The sequence below is a fragment of the Podarcis erhardii genome (assembly GCF_964252035.2).
Source record: "Podarcis erhardii genome assembly, chromosome: 15".
Taxonomy (NCBI): domain Eukaryota; kingdom Metazoa; phylum Chordata; class Lepidosauria; order Squamata; family Lacertidae; genus Podarcis; species Podarcis erhardii.
Genome location: NC_138505.1, coordinates 21,471,571 through 21,490,076, shown reverse-complemented (window position 1 = coordinate 21,490,076; position 18,506 = coordinate 21,471,571). Strand labels below are relative to the sequence as shown.

At 47.0% G+C, this 18,506-nt stretch overlaps 1 protein-coding gene across 2 annotated transcripts in view; it reads right to left on the bottom strand.

The window, feature by feature from the left end:
- Nucleotides 1-18,506, bottom strand: part of RBM19 (RNA binding motif protein 19) — a 98,858-nt gene that overhangs the window by 66,096 nt on the left and 14,256 nt on the right. Inside the window, exons 15-21 of one of the 2 annotated variants that reach the window (XM_081841771.1) lie at nt 15,895-16,095; nt 13,783-13,900; nt 9,646-9,791; nt 9,286-9,346; nt 7,925-8,004; nt 7,391-7,446; nt 5,902-6,018 (exon numbers count right to left, since the gene is read on the bottom strand). In XM_081841771.1, the coding sequence (XP_081697897.1) occupies nt 5,902-6,018; nt 7,391-7,446; nt 7,925-8,004; nt 9,286-9,346; nt 9,646-9,791; nt 13,783-13,900; nt 15,895-16,095 (779 nt within the window). Of the gene's footprint in view, nt 1-5,901; nt 6,019-7,390; nt 7,447-7,924; nt 8,005-9,285; nt 9,347-9,643; nt 9,792-13,782; nt 13,901-15,894; nt 16,096-18,506 lie in introns of those variants that run through there. The other variant, XR_014151408.1, reaches the window with a different exon arrangement.

Here is an 18,506-nt window from a genome sequence, read left to right as displayed (position 1 = left end):
GCAACCCAATCAGATGGGCAGGATACGAATAATAAAATTATTAATATTATTATTATGAGCAGGCTATGTTATGTCTCAGACACCTGATGAAGGGAACTGCCCACTAACAGTGCCTCAGCCTTATCTGGATTGAGCTTCACTTTAATGGCTCTCATCCAGTCCACTAACATGGCCAGTCCACACCTGCAGATGTCAACATAACCTTGAGGCTGGACTACTGCATACCCTCCAACATTCCTCCGATGAAAATAGGGACGTCCCATTACATAATGATGATTTTACTATTTATATCCCCCACATCTTACTGGAAAATAGGGACACTTGAAGGGTCTGCTACTGCAATGGGCTGCCCTTGGGCCTGGTTCGGAAGCTCCAGCTGATGTAGAACATGGTGGCCAGACAGCTGATGGGGCACATAGCTGACCCCATTGCCAAAATATTTGCACGGGCTGCCCATCTACCACCAATACAGGTTCAAGGTCTTGTGTTACTACAAAGCCTGAACAACTTAGGTCCAGGGTACCTTAGGGATCGGCTTAACCCTTACATGTAAACTTGACCACTGAGATTACCTCTCACGCCCTGACCTAGCCACTGTGATCCACGCGACGGTCACCTCCAGACTGGATTATTGTAACTCGCTCTACGTGGGGCTGCCCTTGAGACTGACCCAGAAACTCCAGCGGGTGCAAAATGCTGCAGCGAGACTCCTTACGGGGTCTTCGCTTAGAGATCACATTCATCCGGTGCTATACCAGCTGCACTGGCTCCCGGTGGAGTACAGGATCAGGTTTAAGGTGCTGGTTTTAACCTTCAAAGCCCTATACGGCCTAGGGCCCTCGTACCTACGGGACCGCCTCTCCTGGTATGCCCCACAGAGGAACTTACGATCTTCAAATAAAAACATCTTGAAGGTCCCAAGCCACAGAGAGGTTAGGCTGGCCTCAACTAGAGCCAGGGCTTTTTCGGCTGCGGCTCCAACCTGGTGGAACGCTCTCTCACAAGAGACAAGGGCCCTGCAGGACTTGACATCTTTCCGCAGGGCCTGCAAGACAGAGCTGTTCCACCTGGCCTTTGGTCAGGGCGCAGCCTGACTCGCTCCTCTGGCAATCTTTACAAAACTTTAGTTTATGGTTGCCATCAATTTTGATTTTAATTCATTTTAATCCATTTTTATAATGTTTTATAATGTTGTACTGTTTTAGTGTTGTTAGCCGCCCTGAGCCCGGCTTCGGCTGGGAAGGGCGGGATATAAATAAAATTTATTATTATTATTATTATTATTATTATTGGCAGTCCTGTGGAATACTCTGCCAACAGAGTTTCTGCTTTAGTCTTTAAACTCCTGCTGAAAGCTTTTCTATCGCCAAGCTTATATGCACGGGCAATTCAGAAAACATCTGCACGTAACAGTTACTCGATATCTGATTTTAAATGTTTACATGGTTTTTCATGGTATAGATATATACCTCTGTCGTAATCGCTTTGATTTCTTTTCTGATGAACAGCGATCTTCAAGCATTTTAATAAATAAATAACAATAAACATTTCAATGTTTTAAGCAAAATAATATTGGTCTAAGCTACAGCTACCTAAACCGCCAAACACAGCTGAGCAATTATTTGTTTAAGATACTTAGATGCTGTCCAATGACAAAAGATCTCTGGGTGTACTTCAGCAGAAGTTAAGAACACAATTAGGTAACAAAAGACATAGACCATAGAATCAAAATGCAGCATGAAAGCCAGCAATCACAGACTGCATGCGCAGAGCTTAATAACAATAAAAGGCAGAGGTTTTCACAAGTCAGAAATTTCGCAAATCCTTAAAACTCCAAATAAGCAAATAAAAGCAGAATAAATTACCAGTTGATATTACCTGGAGCCACGCACAAGCAAAAGAAAACCTGGTTCCCACACCCCACACCCCATACCAACAGAAACCCAGGATAATAGGAGTGAGATTCCCGGGGTCTCTGTGGCTAGGTCCCATACAAAATTCACACATGCTCTCACCATAAAATTACATGAGAATATAGGAAGTTGCCTTATACCAAGCCAGACCATTGATCCATCTAAGTTAACAGTGTCTACAATGATGGGAAATGGCGCTCCAAGGTTTCATCCTCTCCCAAGTTTTCAGGTTCCTGATCAAAGGGGCGATTTCCAAGCACATTCAGCTGAACATAGGTAGCACTGTCCTGCAGACCTACAAGCTCAATGCACGAAGTTTCAAGGGGGGGGGAGGGTGTGGCATGCAGGAGGGTCCCTGAGCATCTCATACAGCTCCATCCATTTAGAGTCCTTGCTCTAGGAGTCATCCACGTTTTAGGTCAATGGGCACAGTTGGATTTTTGAGGTCGTACCACGGGGGTGCCACCCACTCTGGTCATTTCTCTCACCCGCTCCTGTACACACACACGGACCCTACCCCTTGAGACAGAAAAGAGGGAGAAAATGCCCACACAATTCACTTTGGTAGGGATCTAAACAAGAGCCTCAAGCACATAGAGCTAAAAGATGAAGCGAGAAAGAGCGCCATTCTTCCACCTTCCTCCTTCAACACTCTGCATTTTCCAAGTTTTCCTCTATTGTATTTCGAACCAATTATCTTTCCCCTCCCTTTATGTTGTCTGTATGCTGATAAATGATTTCCCTCCACCCACCCCACATAAAAATGCTTTGGGTTCATAATAAACCATTTAAAGCACCTGGAGATCCTCCTTTGTTCTTTAAACCAGGTCAAAGCACTTGTCAATCAAGCTGGGCATTGATAATTCTGACTGGCAGTGGCTCTCCAGAGTTTCAGCCAGAGAAGGGTCTTTTCCTGTCACCTGGTACCTGATCCTTTTCCCTGAAGATGCCAAGAACTGAACTGTGGTCTACGTGCAGAGAAAGTGCTCTGACATTGAACTGACCCCCCTGCCCTAACGGCTTTCCTCCCTGGCTCCTAAAATAACCTCTGATCCCAAGCACTACATTTTCCTACCTCATTCATTTCTCTCCATGCTATACCTGCACTAGAATCGTGCTGAGTTCCAGAGTTCTAAACGTGGGATGGGGACTGAATGAAGCTTCTGCTCCTGCCAACTTTGCTCTCTTGCCTTTGACTGTCCCTTACTCAATGGGAAAAGCACTCTGCACATGCTCAGAGGAGCTTTTTTTTTTTTGCACGCGGGGAACCTAGTCAGACTAATGGGTGGTTAGCCAAGGGAGCAAGCAAGGAAGCAGCTCCTACCCGCGGTTCTTCTAAAATGGGACATTGGCCAAGCTCTTTTAACCCCTTGTTCCCCAATCCCAATGCTTCTCTCCCCCCCCCACACACACACTGCAAGACTACTGCTAACTCCACAAGCAGATATGCAAAGCAAAAAAAGGGATGGGTATATGCCACTGTCATGCAAAAGGGAAGGACTCCACCGATGCCCCTCTCGGCTCATTGCGCCTGGGAGCCTTCTCCCCTGTTTTTCAGAGCTGGCAGAGTAGTCAAAGGGCAAAGCAGCCATCACCAGTCCTTCAGTCCTCACTTAGTTAAAAATGCAGCAGTCATTGCAAAAGAGACAGAGAAATAGTCACCCGCTAGGAAATACAAGAGCGATAGATTTGACACCAGTCCTGAATTTTCCTGGGTTTCACAGGCAGGGGGCGAGGGGCGCTGGTCTTTGTATTCTGGCATTTACCCAGAAGGTCCCCGAACAAAATCAAAATCAAAACCAAACCACTGGGTAAATTCTAAGCCTTCAGCCTTTACACACTGTCAGGACAGGAACAACAACCAAAAACTAAAAAAAAAAAATAAAAAACGCTCTGGAGGGTGAGAAAACGACACATGCGTTTTTTGGGTCCACTGAGATGCTCTGAGCCACACTTGTGGCTTCTGAGAAAGGTACAAAGGCGAGGGGCACCCTTTTTGCTCCGAGCTGGGAAGCGAAATCCTATGTGTGCTTTGTGCTCCCTCTCCCTCTGCCATCTCGCACCCACCCCCAGCTAATTTGTAAGCTTGCAAATCCTGGTGGGGAAATGAGCGTTTCCTCCAGCTCAAACAGAAAGGGAAAAATAGCAAGTGCCCACAGAGGAGAGGAAACGTCTCTCCAGCCATTCCCATCATCAATGAAGGGGGGAACATCCCTGGCCCAGGCCAACAACCATTTCTAAGGATGCAGGTTAAGGCAACAGACGCCGGCTTCCACACACACAAGAACCTTGGTTTCTCCCACCTCCACCTGACCAGAGCCTTTAACCTCCACCGGCAGCTGTCATTGCCTAGCAAAGAGCATTCCAGGGAGAGCTTGAGCTCTCCTCTCCAGCAAAGGCTAAGAGTGCCCCCTGGCGGTCCGGCAAAGGAAGAGCAGTTGGTACCCACACAACCCTTCTATTCACAGGGGTGTAAAAAGCATAGAACCGTGGTGATACCAGGGTTCCCCGTTGAAGGGGTCTTGGGGGGAGGCATTGGCCATACGCCGAGAGGTTGTCATTGCTCTCCCCTCCAACGGCGGCAAAACGGGGGGCAGGCTCTCTGCTTGAACACACGTTTCTCCAGAGCCAGCCCAATCCCCACGCATTCTGGATAACCCTGAAGTCTCCCAGATCCCCGGGCAGGGAACTGGGAAGGATAAACTACATCTGAAACTTAATAAAGTTGTGGGCAATTTTAATCCCATAGCATGTTGTCTTGAGCCATTATTCTGCTCGGGGGTCGCCTGGGGTTGGGGGGACTCCGCCTGTCCATGCAATGACCGCTCCCCACATCAAATGGGGGGCACCTTTTGTGCGGTCATGCGTGCCCCCCCCCCAGATCCCAGTGTGGCTCCTGGTAGTTTGGGCTGGCTTCATCCTCCCCAGGCTGGATACCTGGAGGTCTCCGCCTACCCCAGCCATTCGCCCAATCCTGCCTGGGGAGGTATTGCCAGGGGATTGGCCAGGTAAGGGGACAGGCTTGTTAAGAGTAGGGAGGGGTCCTCCAAAGGTCATCCAGTCAAACCCCCTTGCAATGCAGGAATCACAACCTGCGGCAGCTGCTGCGCACAGGGACTGGTGGGGCAGGAGGCAGGGAGGTGGACCCAGAAGCAATGGCAGATGGCAGAGCTAACTAATGCTAGCTTTGGCTCCATCCTCCTCCCTGCTCAGTTCCAGAAGAGCATAATTGAGGGGAGGAAGATGCCCCGAATTAGGCCAATGGGTCCATCTCTCTCAATATTGTTGACACTGATCGGCAGCAGCACCCAAGGACATCTGATGGGTGGAAGGGAGAGGGGGGGTCTCTATTTTCCAACCCAACAATGGGGTCTCTTCCAGACTGTTGTAAGGGAGAGACAGAAAACCAGAGGGTGCAGAGGTGGAATGGCGTATCATTGAAGAGATTGTGGCAGGTAGGAACCCTGAACGAGAGTATACAATTCCATAACAGGCAGTGGTAGATCACACCCATCCCAACACCCTGTTAAAGGCAACCCCTCTTTGTTTTCAGCCAGTTCAACTTGGCTAACGAAAGCCACAGCTTTGCTAGTCCAGGGAGCCACAGCCCTTTGCTAGTCCAGGGAGCTGCAAAAGCCAGTGAAATAACACAGGCAGGAGTCCGGAGAAAGGAAAGACGATCGTGATAGCACTGTACTGAGCCAACTGAACAAGAACAGCATATAACTTGAGGGGGAAATACTCCAGGCCTTGTTCATAGGAGGAATACATTCAATGAAATGTATAAAGACAAAACTCCCTCAGAACTACACAGCCAATCAGAGCACACTATGTGAGGATCATGCCACAGTGATTGGTCACTAAGCAACACCTGCACTTGCCCCGCTCTGGGCTAGGTGACTTGAACATGAACAGAATCAACAAATCCCTACTGTTGCACTTCTAAGACACGGGACATTGAATGTGGCTACAAGAAATACCTCCTTACCTGAAAAGCTCTCTGATTTCTTTCACAGTTGCCTGGAAGGGGATATTACGCACTAAGATCTTGGAGCTCTTTTGCTTCTTGCTGGTTTGCTTCTTCCGGGCCGAGACCGCAGCTGACCTGATGGATCAAAAGAGACAGGGGTGAGCTCATCCCTCCATCACCCCCAGGATCTGCCTCCTCCCCAACTAACAGGAGTTTTTGTCAATGTCGGCACTGCTAAGTTTCCTCGGGGTGCAAGGGTGTACAGCTTTGCTCCAGACCAAGATCACTACCCTGGGCTGAAGCAGCAGCATAGATGCCAAAGCCAGCTGGCAAAAGATGCCCAACTCCACACGTCCATCAAATAGGAGAATCCACTGAAAAGTTTCGGCTCTTGGGAACTCCTGATATGGATGGTGGCGGCTGCTGGAACCTCAACTGCCCCCCAAACGCAAAAAGCTTACTGGGCTTGCAGCTTTCAAGTTTGTATAAAAATATGTGGAGTAATAATGATGATGATGATGATGATGATGAAGAAGAAATTTATACCCCACCCATCTGACTGGGTTTCCCCAGCTACTCTGGGTGGCTCCCAACCGAATGTTAAAAAAACAATACAGCATTAAACATTAAAAACTTCCCTAAACAGGGCTTCCTTCAGATGTCTTTTAAAAGCCAGGTGGTTGTTAATTTCCTTGACATCTGATGGGAGGACATTCCACATGGAGGGTGCCACTACTGAGAAGGCCCTCTGCCTGGTTCCCTGTAACCTCACTTCTCGCAGGGAGGGAACCGCCACGAGGCCCTCGGAGCTGGACCTCAGTGTCCAGGCTGAACAATGGGGGTGGGGACGCTCCTTCAGCTATGCTGGGCCGAGGCCATTTAGGGCTTTAAAGGTCAGCACCAACACTTTGAATTGTGCTCAGAAATGTCCTGGGAGCCAATGTAGGTCTTTCAGGACTGGTATTACATGGTCTTGGTGGCCACTCCCAGTCACCAGTCTAGCTGCTGCATTCTGGATTAGTTGTAGTTTCCAAGTCACCTTCAAAGGTAGCCCCACGTACAGAGTATTGCAGTAGTCCAAGTGGGAAATAACTAGAGCATGCACCATACTGGTGAGTTCAGCACTAGCTGAAAAAACAACATAAAAGGCCTGCAAGACCTGGAAAAAAACCATGCTGTTTGGTGGGGTTTTATCTCATATACAACAAATGCACACACAGACAGGACTCCCTCTCCATAGTGCAACGTGAAATTAAGTCTCTTCCAGATACACTGCACTGCCAGGAGGGGGGGGTTGCACCTCTATTAGGTTTATTGTATTGATTTGTTCAATTTACTTCAATAAAATTGGGTTGGTTTGTTTTTGTTTTTAAAGCAGGAGCTTTAGTTTGGGCAAGGCTAGGAGCAGGTGTCGATTCCTGCACTTCAGGGGGTTGGTCTGGATGACCCCTGGGGTCCCCTTTCCAACTGTACAATTCTAGGTTCAACTCCCAAGTCAGGAACTTACTTGACAGCTCTTTCGGAGATCTTCACTTCCAGCTGATGACCATCCACGGAGCAACCCTGTAAGAAAGCAAAGACTGCTAAGGGGGAATGCAAGAGACCTCCAAGTATAAGACACCCAAAGCCGCCTTATATCTAGAATCAGACCACTGGTCCATCTGGTTCAGTTTTGTCTACACTGACTGGCAGTGGCCCTTCAGGGTTTCAAGGCGAGGGCCCTATCTGGAGAGGCCAGGGATTGAACCTGGGACTTTCTGCACGCAAGGCAGATGATCAACCACTGCACTATGGCCCTTCCCCAACTTAGGAAGCGGACTTACGCCAGGTCAGACCATTTGTCCATCTATTCCAGTACTGCCTACTCTGACTGGCAGCAGCTCTCTCAGGCAGAGAACAGTCCTTTCTTGCTGCCTGGTCCCTTGTAAACTGGAGGGGCCAAGAATTGAACTCAGGACCTTCAGCACATCAAGCACGCACTCTTAACAAGCTACAGTCCCCACTCTCTGCATGTGGAAGAGAAGAGGCGTTCGGCCATTACCTGTAGCTGTTTGAGGGCTTTCTGAGCATGCTCTGGTTTCTTGTATTCCACAAATCCAAACCCCATGGAAAGGAGCGCTCCTGGAAAAGAAGTGCAAAAGGTGTTGGGGGCACTGGAGGGGAGAGAAAACATTACCTACCAGTTTTAGAGGGACAGAAATATCGGAAGCTGTCTAGGCGAGAGACCACAGTGACATGATGACTGGTGTTTGCTGATAGGGCAGAAAGCAGGGAGGCCAACAGTAGGTGGCGCCAGAGGCAATGGCAGGCTAAGCCAATTAATTCTTGGTTTGTTCCCATCCTCCTGCTTGATCAGTTCCACAACGGCAAAACATAGAGGAGGAAGTTGACAGCAGGGTCCATCGCATGGGCTGGTTTTTACGTAAAAAGGCAGGCAGGTGGGGCAGTGCCCCACTTGCTCCAACAGACCAGCCTCCACTGCACTGGCCCAACGAGCTGAAACTTTGCTGGTGGTGCTGCCACTGGGGTTGGCATTGAGCCATCACAGGGTCTCCCCCCTTTGTGCGATGCCCTCCCTGGCGAGGTGCATCTATCTCCCTCACTGTTGACTTTCAGGAAGACTCTCAGAAACATCCCTGTTTACCGAGGCATTTGACAGCTAAAATATCTTGTTCCTGGCAACCCTGTGAACCAGTGTCTTTATAACGCTTTTAACAATTCCTAGATTTTTAATTTTACCTTTCATTCTTGGTTTGTTTGCTGCCCTGGGCTTCTTCAGGATGAAGGGCCATATACACACTGAAATGCTAATAATAAGCATCATCATCGTTTATATTTTTATACAGTCGTACTTCAGAAGTCGAACTCCTTGTGAGTTAAACATTTTGGCTCCCGAACGCCGCAGACCCAGAAGTGAGTGTTCCGGTTTGTGAACGTTTTTTGGAACCCAAACGTCCGACGCGGCTTCCGATTGGCTGCAGGAACTTCCTGCAACCAACTGAAAGCCGTGCCTTGGTTTCCGAAAATTTTGGAAGTCGAACAGACTTCCGGAACGGATTCTGTTTGACTTCCAAGGTATGGCTGCATTGTTGTGTTATGTTTTTATATTGATGCAAACTCCTGTAATAAGATTCTTATGACACAATGATATTTTATTTATAATTTTAGGGAGGGAAATACATAAGTTGGTGCTTTTTGTGGCAGTACTTGATGGTACCAAGTAATGTTGACTCTTTTTCTGCTGCTCATGGCATCCATCCTGCTATAGCAACCCTTTGACCAAGATATGAGTTCCAGCACCTGTTATTTTCACCAAAAAAGGGGGGGAACGCACCCTAGAGCAGTTTTTGCCAACCTGGACTACAGGTGCCAAGGGCTAATTAATTGGACAAGAGGACGTACCAGCTTTATCTTTCTTCTTTGAGATGGCGCAACTCTTCACGGCTCCCACCTTGGAAAAAACCTGGAAGGAAAAAGTTGTGCACTTCTTAGTTTAATCCCAGAGGAGGGAAAAAATAAAAACAATTTGCAAACCACCCAGAAACAAAGGCTAAACTTGCACCACATTCCAGTATATTTCTGGAAGCGGCTTTTACTTCACGTAAAAAAAAGCTCAGATATAACGCAGACAGCTAACAGTTAGGAAAACTGCAGACGAACGGAACAGACTTCTGTTGTGAATGCAAAATAAAAGTTGAAGTTCCTGCCTTTCGTCAGAGGCCTGGGGAATAAACACAATGCACTCAGCCATTAGACACACACCTCTTGTAGAGTCTCCTCTTTGGTGACAAAGTTGAGGTTCTTTATGAAGAGTGTGCATCCAGGAATGCTTTCCTCCTCTTCTTCCTCATCCTCCTCTATTTCGGCTTCCACTGGCTGCGGCTGAGCTCCTTGGCTTCCACAATCACCTGCAAAATATCAGGCAGGATCACAGCCATCGCCACCTAGCAGCCAGTTACTCAGATTTAGTTTGGATTCCCACCCCTCCTAAAAAGAGGGGACATTATAACAAGCTTGCAACCTGGTGGTTAGCAAGCATTGCAGTTTACCCACTTTTTCAGGGACTCAAAACAGGCAGGTGGCACAAGTGAACATTGACACTCCTGAATGTTAAAGAGGATTCCAGACAGGCAAAAGAACTTCCTTTGCACGCCACAATTGAGGAATTTGTTCCCATGTGATGTTGTGACAGCCACCAGCTTGGATGGCTTTGAAAGAGAATCAGACACATTTGTGGAGGGTAAGACTAGACAGGGTGCTACCAGACAGGGGTGGCAGTGTTCCGCCTCCACTGTCAGAGGAAGCATTTATTTATTTTATTTGTTTCGTTTCATAAAATTCACATGCCGCTTGATTTGTGAAAAGATAACGCTCAAAGCAGTTTGCAAGAGGAAGAATTTTTTTTTAAATTATCAGTTGTTGTTTTTAAAACTATCTAAAACCTGGAAAGAAAAAATTAAAATCAAGGATAAGTGAATGAAAACACATGTAACTACATGTCTGGATAGGTTCGTCTACACAAGAACATTTTAAGCGGGTGCAAAAAAAAAGAGCACAGGGAAGGCGCTGGCCTGATTTCAAGAGGCAGGGAGTTCCAAAGTGTAGGTGAAATACTGATTTCTTACAAATGTGGAATGGGTGTCATGTTGCACCTGGTACAGACAGAAGAGATCCCAAAGGTAAACTGCCCCCAAGCTGTTAAGGGCTTTATATACAGTGGTACCTCAGGTTACATACGCTTCAGGTTACATACTCCGCTAACCCAGAAATATTACCTCGGGTTAAGAACTTTGCTTCAGGATAAGAACAAAAATCGTGCTCCGGCAGCACAGCGGCAGCAGGAGGCCCCATTAGTTAAAGTGGTGCTTCAAGTTAAGAACAGTTTCAGGTTAAGTACGGACCTCCAGAACGAATTAAGTACTTAACCCGAGGTACCACTGTACTAATAGTAACACCTTGAACGTGGCCCAGTAGCAAACTGGCAAACAGGGCAGGTCTGTAATATGCTGACAGTGTCGCACTCCTGTCAGCAATTGCGCATTAACTGCAGCTTCCAGATCCAGGGAAGCCCCACATAAGTTTTGGTGCGAGGTGGAGAAGCACACTGGGGGCAAGGGGAACACGACAAAACCCTTCTTCCTCTACACCAGCCATATTTGGCCTTCAGTCCTCCAGATATTTCTGAACTACACTTCCCAGCATCATTGACCACTGGACTATGCTGGCCGGAGACAACGTCTGAGGCTGAAGAAGCCCGCTCTACGCACTTCTGACCTGACGCATCCAGGCTGAACATTTGCAGAGCGCTTCTCTCTGTGTTTAGCCCCAAACCGGGGAACCTCAGACCCAGGGCCGCCCCCCCCAAAATGCGAGATATTTAAAAACATAGTCAAACCAACGATTCATGTCTTGCTAGATAGGCACACGGTAGGAGCTGATGCTCACAGAGTTTTCCTGCAAATTTGCTAGAGAGAGACTTTGTGAAAGACACTCTCAGTGGGAGGGCATAGCTATATGTAGTTTCCTACCTGCCTGGGCATAATCTCTTTCTGATCTCTTTCCACCAAGCCAGAAACATGAAAACATCTGCACTGGAGCTCAGGCTCCATCTCAAACAAGACTAAAGCACGTTTTTGTAAACGAATTGCGGTTTCAGGCTGCCTGAACAAAGCAGTTCTTATTCTTCAACAAATATTCTGAGTCAGTAAATGTTATTTTCACCTTTTACAAGACTGTTTATGTCAGTATTGTTTTGTGGGGAAGAAAAGGGGGGGGGAATACCATTTAAAACTAAAAGGCTAAAACTAGCCTATCTAAGCTTCCTTTTAAGCTGCAAAAGGGATGCCACTCTGCTGAACTCGCAAACGTGAGGAAGGAAGGATAATATCTAACAAATATATCCTCTTCTAGAATCTATTCAAATCCCAACAGGAAATTTGTCCCTGAACTTTGATAACGCTTGAATGATGAAGGGTATGCAGCTATGTAGAAACAAGCCGACTGCACGAATGGGGGGGGGTGAGGTTTCATTTGTTGCTCCACCCACTTTTGACTCTGGCCCTGCCCACTGCTGGAATGTGGCCCCCAGGAGGTCTCCCCGAAGGAAATGCGGCCCTCAGTCTGGAAAAAAAGAGTCCCCCTCCCCTTCATTTAAAGCCAGGCAAAAATTCCTATTACAGGCATTTTCTAAATGGGGGGGGGACGACCCTAGAGAGGCAGCGAATTAGCAAACATAGACATTCACTTTGTTGATTCTCTGGAAAAGAAACCAGATTAGAGCCATGGGGAATGAAGACACCCCCCCCTTTCCCCCCCGATCTACCGTTTCCACAATAATAATAAAACGAAGTCAGCCTCACGGAGCTCTTTTGTAATCAGACGGAGGAATTTACTGCCACTTTCCCCTGGGTGCCAGAGGCTGGCAGCGGAGACCCTTATCGGCCGCGAGCAGATTTCTGAGGGCCGCGGTGCTAAAAGCCCTTTATCTAGAGGTGAGGGTCCTGGCTGTGGGGAAAGGGGAATTTGCTTGCCGGGGCTGGCGTGCAGAAAGGACGTGTGGCTTTGCCTCTGTGCCTCCCTTCTCCTTTGGGAACGAGTACATACAAGCAGGAGATGGTGGGGTTTTTTTAAATGTTTTTTAAATTAGTGGGGGGGAGCAAAACACAAGTTGATAAATGAAAACAGAGGAGGGTCGTGTTGCCGAAATAAGGGCATCTGCAGCAGAGCTGGGAATTAAAAACATAAGAAGAGATCCCTGCTGGATCAAGGCAGTAGCCCAACTGGTCCAGCATCCTGTTCCTGGACCTGTGGGAAAACCTGCAAGCAGGATTCAAGAACAAGAGAATACTCCTGTGGCTTCTAGCAACTGGTATTCAGAATCATCGCTGCCTCGTGGAGGCAGAGCTTCGCCATCATGGCTAGCAGCCCTCTCCTCCACAAATTTGTCTAATCCTCTTTCTCAAGCCTCCCGAGCTGGCACATCCTGTGGCAGGGAGTTAATTATGTGCTACATGAAGAAGTACTTTTAACACACGAACAGGGCCTGCCAACCACAGATTTGCTCCTCCTTCTGCCCTCTCTGGCAGAGTCACCCAGGATGTGATCAGTGAGCCTGGGTTGTAACTGACCAAATTCTTTTCAGCAAAGCGGCAACGAAAATAATGGGCCAAAGTTAGGCCCTATTGGCAGAATTTTTAAATTTCATTTATTAAATTTCTTCACTGCCCTTCATCCGAGGATCACAGGGCGGTTTCCGTATAAAAACACAAAAATACGTAACATAGTAACAGACAAAAATGATATCCCCCAACCCACAAATTTAAAAGGCTATAGGTAAGCCTGTTAGGAGAGGAATATACCGTATTTTTTCGTGTATAAGACTAGGGTTTTCCCCCTAAAAATTAATGTTGAAAATTATTGGGCACCTTATACACGGATAGTGCTGAGGGTGGATTTTCTTAAATCTGAGTCCCCCAAAATAGAGAGTGTCTTATACATAGGGGTGTCTTATAGACGGAAAAATACGGTAATTAGGCCTGGCGCCTAATGATATGTAATGAAGGCGTCACACGAGTCTCCCTGGGGAGCCCGTTCTTGTCTTGCCCCTTTTCAGTCTTCCACACGAAGAAGGGCCTCAGATGATGATTGCATTACATGTACATTCATTTAAAGCTGCAGGATTGGACCCTGAGGAGCTTGGGCAAAGCATCTTTTAGAATTCCCTCTCCCTCTCTAGGAGGAGAGCGCTGCAGGATTCCAGCCCGCAATTTCTTCAGGAGGGAAAAGGTGACCGGCCACAGAGCAAGTGGGAAGTGGGGGTCTGGAGGCAAACCATTTAAAAACAACAACAACAAAAACACACACCCACACACACATACATTAAAAACAGACAGTGCATACCAGTTCCAGACTGTCCATCGCCTTCCTTCTTGCCTCCTGGAATCTCGGGTTCTCTCTTTGCAGGGCCGGAGAAGACACCCATAGGTGCCCATTCTAGATACAGGGGGATATTCTTGAACTGAGTGGTGGGGAGAAATATATCAGTGTTTGTAAAAAAAGAAAAGGTTCTGACCTCCTTTTTACTCCTTTGCCTAGTCCTCAGACCTTAGTTGGCACAAAAGAGTCTTTGAGAAAGTGTATTCTTGCAGAGTATTGCTGCTTTTATTCTTAACAAGTCTTCTTCTCCAACCACGACCAACAGCTTTTACACACACACACACACCAAATCCAAGCAGCTTTCTATCATCCAACCAACCCACACCCAACACAACCATTGACCACTCTATATATCTAGGTACAATTTGGTGAAAGGTTGCCTGAGTCATTGTAGGCCGCTGACTCATGCTGACTTAGTTCTTTTAGCATTAAAGAATCAGCGGCGAATTTTTAGCCGTGACAAAAAATTGCCATTAGTGCAAACAGCAGAAAGGAGAAGCCACTGCTTTAAACTTCCTAGCACCCGGGCTCATAAATTGTTATTTCAGTTTCTATTTTCGTACACCCCACCTTTCCTCCAAAAAGCTCAACATGGCACACTCTTCCCCATATTTCTCTCACAACAACCCTGTGAGGTAGGTTAGACTGTGAGGTGATGGCTGCTACCCAAGGTCACCCAGTGAGCTTAATGGCCGATTGGGGGATCTGAACCTTGGTCTCCCAGATCCTAGTCCGACACTCTTAACCACTGCATCACACTGGCAGTCAGATTCTTCCCAAAGGTTATTATTTTTTTACTGTTAATTTTTCTCGTAATCTAACCCACTCCATCTCCCATCTAAGAATTCTCAGACAGTGGTGGGTGTTATCCAGGACAAATGTCTACGTAGGTGCTCTCAGAAGCCAATCCCAATGGGCTTCCTGCTCAGTTATCATCAGCAATGTTTAGGCAACATGATGACCATGTACACACGCAATAGACAATCTTTATAGAATTCCTTCAAACCATAACAAGTACAAAATGAAAACAAAACAAATTCCTTCCAGTAGCACCTTAAAGACCAACTAAGTCAGTTCTTGGTATGAGCTTTCGTGTGCATGCACACTTCTTCAGATACACAGATGAGCTTGGTATGAGCTTTCGTGCATGCACACGAAAGCTCATACCAAGAACTGACTTAGTTGGTCTTTAAGGAGCTACTGGAAGGAATTTGTTTTGTTTTGACTATGGCAGACCAACACGGCTACCTATCTGTAAGTACAAAATGAAATCTTTAGTCTCAAAGTCTCTCATTATTACATGAGCACTGTTCCACAGCATTTGATACTTTCATTTACATACATTCATTCGATATAAGATGGGTTTATGAAGCAATTCCATATCCTCCCACCACGCTGACGAAGAATCCTACGAAACAGTAGTCAATATCCGGAATCACTGTTCAGTGTTGGACATCATATTTGCTGAATATACAAAGCTTCACAGCTTGTCTTTCAAAGTCTGGTACCTCGCTTCATTTAAAGATTTTCAGAGACTTTAAGACTAAAGATTTCATTTTGTACTTGTTATGGTTAAAAGGAATTCGATAAAGATTGTCTATTGCATATGTACATGGTCATTGTGTTGCCTAGACATTGCTGACATTCTCTTTGCAACACAGGGGTTTGTCCAGTTAATGGATGTAACAGATATAAATAAGTAAGAAAACAGAATTAAATTAAATTAAATGTAGTAGGAAAAGTCAGAGCTCCACGGAAATAGCCCTGCGGGTGCATAGTATTCCATGAGGCTACTTGGGAGGTGGGCAGCCACCTTGGCTAAGCCCAAGCTATGAACATTTATTCATTTATTTACTTAAGGAGCAAAAGGTGGTATGCATGGTTCTCAAAACACACACACCCCGGCCCTCCTCATTTCAACTGCAAACAACAGCCCTGTGAGGTAGGCTAGGCTGAGAGGCGGGGACTGTGGTCCAAGGGTCACCCACTGTGTCCTTCATGGCTGAGCAGGGGATCTGAACTGTGGTCTCCCAGGGCCTAGGCCAGTGCTCTAACCACTACACCGCACATCCTCACCTTCGAGTAAGCCAGTTTCATGAACGCCCGCTTAGCTTCAGTAGGCTCCAGGAACTCCACAATGGCTGTCACCCCTCCTTCGGGGAGCAGTACCCGGCCAAGACTGCCGTGGGCCCCAAAGGCCTTCTCTATATCGGCCGCCTCTGTTCCAGCAGGCAGGTTCTTCACCAGAATCACAGTCTTGCTCCGCTCACCGGCAGCCTGGAGGAAGAAGAGGGAAGATCGTGACTGCCCTACGAAGGAAGCTTTTGCAACGTTTGGGACTTCTTAGGCTGCAGAAAAGGCAAGTTAAGAGGCAACACAACAGAAGTTTACAAAAGCAGATAGACAAAAGTTTTCTTCCCTCTCTCATTTAGCCAGTACTCGTGGATGTCTTATGAAACTGTATGTTGGAAGATTCATGTAGTAAGGTTAAAGCTTACTGGGAAATGATATACAATGAATTGAAAAGGATGTTCAAAATAACTTGTATATAAAAAACAGCAGCTTTTCTTTTGGGAATTATAGGGACAGAACTACCTAAACTGTATAGAAATTTATTTATGCTGCTACAGCAGCAAGAATGTTACTTGCCCCAAAGTGGAAAGAAGCAGAAGTCCCAGAAAAGAAGGAATGGATACAAAAACTTATGGAATATGCAGAAATGGCAAAACATACCGGAAGAATAAGAAATCAAGATAACAAACTGTTTATAAAAGAATGGGAATGGTTTATTGGATAATTACAGATGAATTGTAAACAGATAAAAACATTAGCAGGGTTATTGTAATAACCTGCAGTTTTATAAGAGTATATATTTACAGTAGACAGTTAAATCAGCAAGTTAAATGAATTTGGATATGCAGAAGACATTAAAAAATAAATTTAAGAAACCGCAGAAAGTGGGGGAAGGAAGTCAAATTTTGAAATGTTAAATGGATTGTAAAATTGATGAAATGTATGAACGTGAAAGGTATAAAAACTTTTTTAAAAAAAAGTTGGCAGATTTGGGACAGGTAAAAAGAAAGGCCCTCTCTATGCAATGCATAGTTAAGCTATGGAACTCGCCTCTGCAGGAGGCAATGATAGCCACCAACTTGAATGGTTTGAAAAGGGGATTAGACAAATTAATAGAAGTCTATCAAAGGCTACTGGGGACGCGGGTGGCGCTGTGGGTTAAACCACAGAGCCTAGGACTTGCCGATCAGAAGGTCAGCGGTTCAAATCCCCGCGACGGGGTGAGATCCTGTTGCTCAGTCCCTGCTCCTGCGAACCTAGCAGTTCAAAAGCACGTCAAAGTGCAAGTAGATAACTAGGTACTGCTCCGGCGGAAAGGTAAACGGTGTTTCCGTGTGCTGCTCTGGTTTGGCAGAAGCGGCTTAGTCATGCTGGCCACATGACCTGGAAGCTGTGCACCAGCTCCCTTGGCCAATAAAGTGAGATGAGTGCCGCAACCCCAGAGTCGGTCACGACTGGACCTAATGGTCAGGGGTCCCCCCTTTATCAAAGGCTACTAGCCAGGATGGCTATGTTCTGCCCTTCATAGCTGGAGGCAGCAAGGCTTCTGAATCCCAGTTGCTGGAAAGCACAGGAGGGAACGCTCAAATCCTGCTTGCTGGTTTCCCACGGGCTGTGGCCATTGTGGGAACAGGATCCTGGACTAGATGAGCCATTGGCCTGATCCAGCAGCCTCTTCTTAGAATGGAAAGCAGGCGCAGGATTCATTTCCAACCGGGCTCCAAAATGCAGTCCACCTGGCCTCCCAAGTTATCCAGCACTTTCTGGGGGAAGAAAATGCCTCTCCTCCCAAGTGAGCCAAGCAGAGATTGTGCCTCTCTACAGGAACATACTGGGTGAAGGCCATGGGCTTGGTGGGAGAGCATCTGCCTTGCATTTAGGTCCCCAGTTTGATCCCCAGCATCTCCCACTAGGGCTGGAAGAGTCCCTTGTGTGACTCCCTGGAGAGCAGCTGCTAGTCCGTGTAAACAATCGCTAGCCTAAATTGACCGGTGATCTTCCTCTGTATAAGGCAGCTTCCTCTGTCTAAAGGGAAGGGCTGTAGGCTCAGTGGTTAGGATGCCTGCTTTGCATACGTAACGTCCCAGGTTCAACCCCCAAAATCTCCAGGAAGGGCTGGGGCAGGCTGGGGGGGGGGATGTCCCTGCCTGAAACCCAGGAGAACTGATGCAATTCAGTGCTGACAATCCAGAGCTAGATGGGCCAATGGTTGTTGTTTAGTCGTGTCCGAATCTTCGTGACCCCATGGACCAGAGCACGCCAGGCACTCCTGTATCCCACTGCCTCCCGCAGTTTGGTCAAACTCATGCTGGTAGCTTCGAGAGCACTATCCAACCACCTCGTCCTCTGTCGTCCCCTTCTCCTTGCGCCCTCCATTTTCCCCAACATCAGGGTCTTTTCCAGGGATCCTTCTCTTCTCATGAGGTGGCCAAAGTATTGGAGCCTCAGCTTCAGGATCTGTCCTTCCAGTGAGCACTCAGGGCTGATTTCCTTCAGAATTTCCTTCCTTCTTGCAGTCCATGGGACTCTCAAGAGTCTCCTCCAGCACCATAATTCAAAAGCATCAATTCTTCGGCAATCAGCCTTCTTTACGGTCCAGCTCTCACTTCCATACA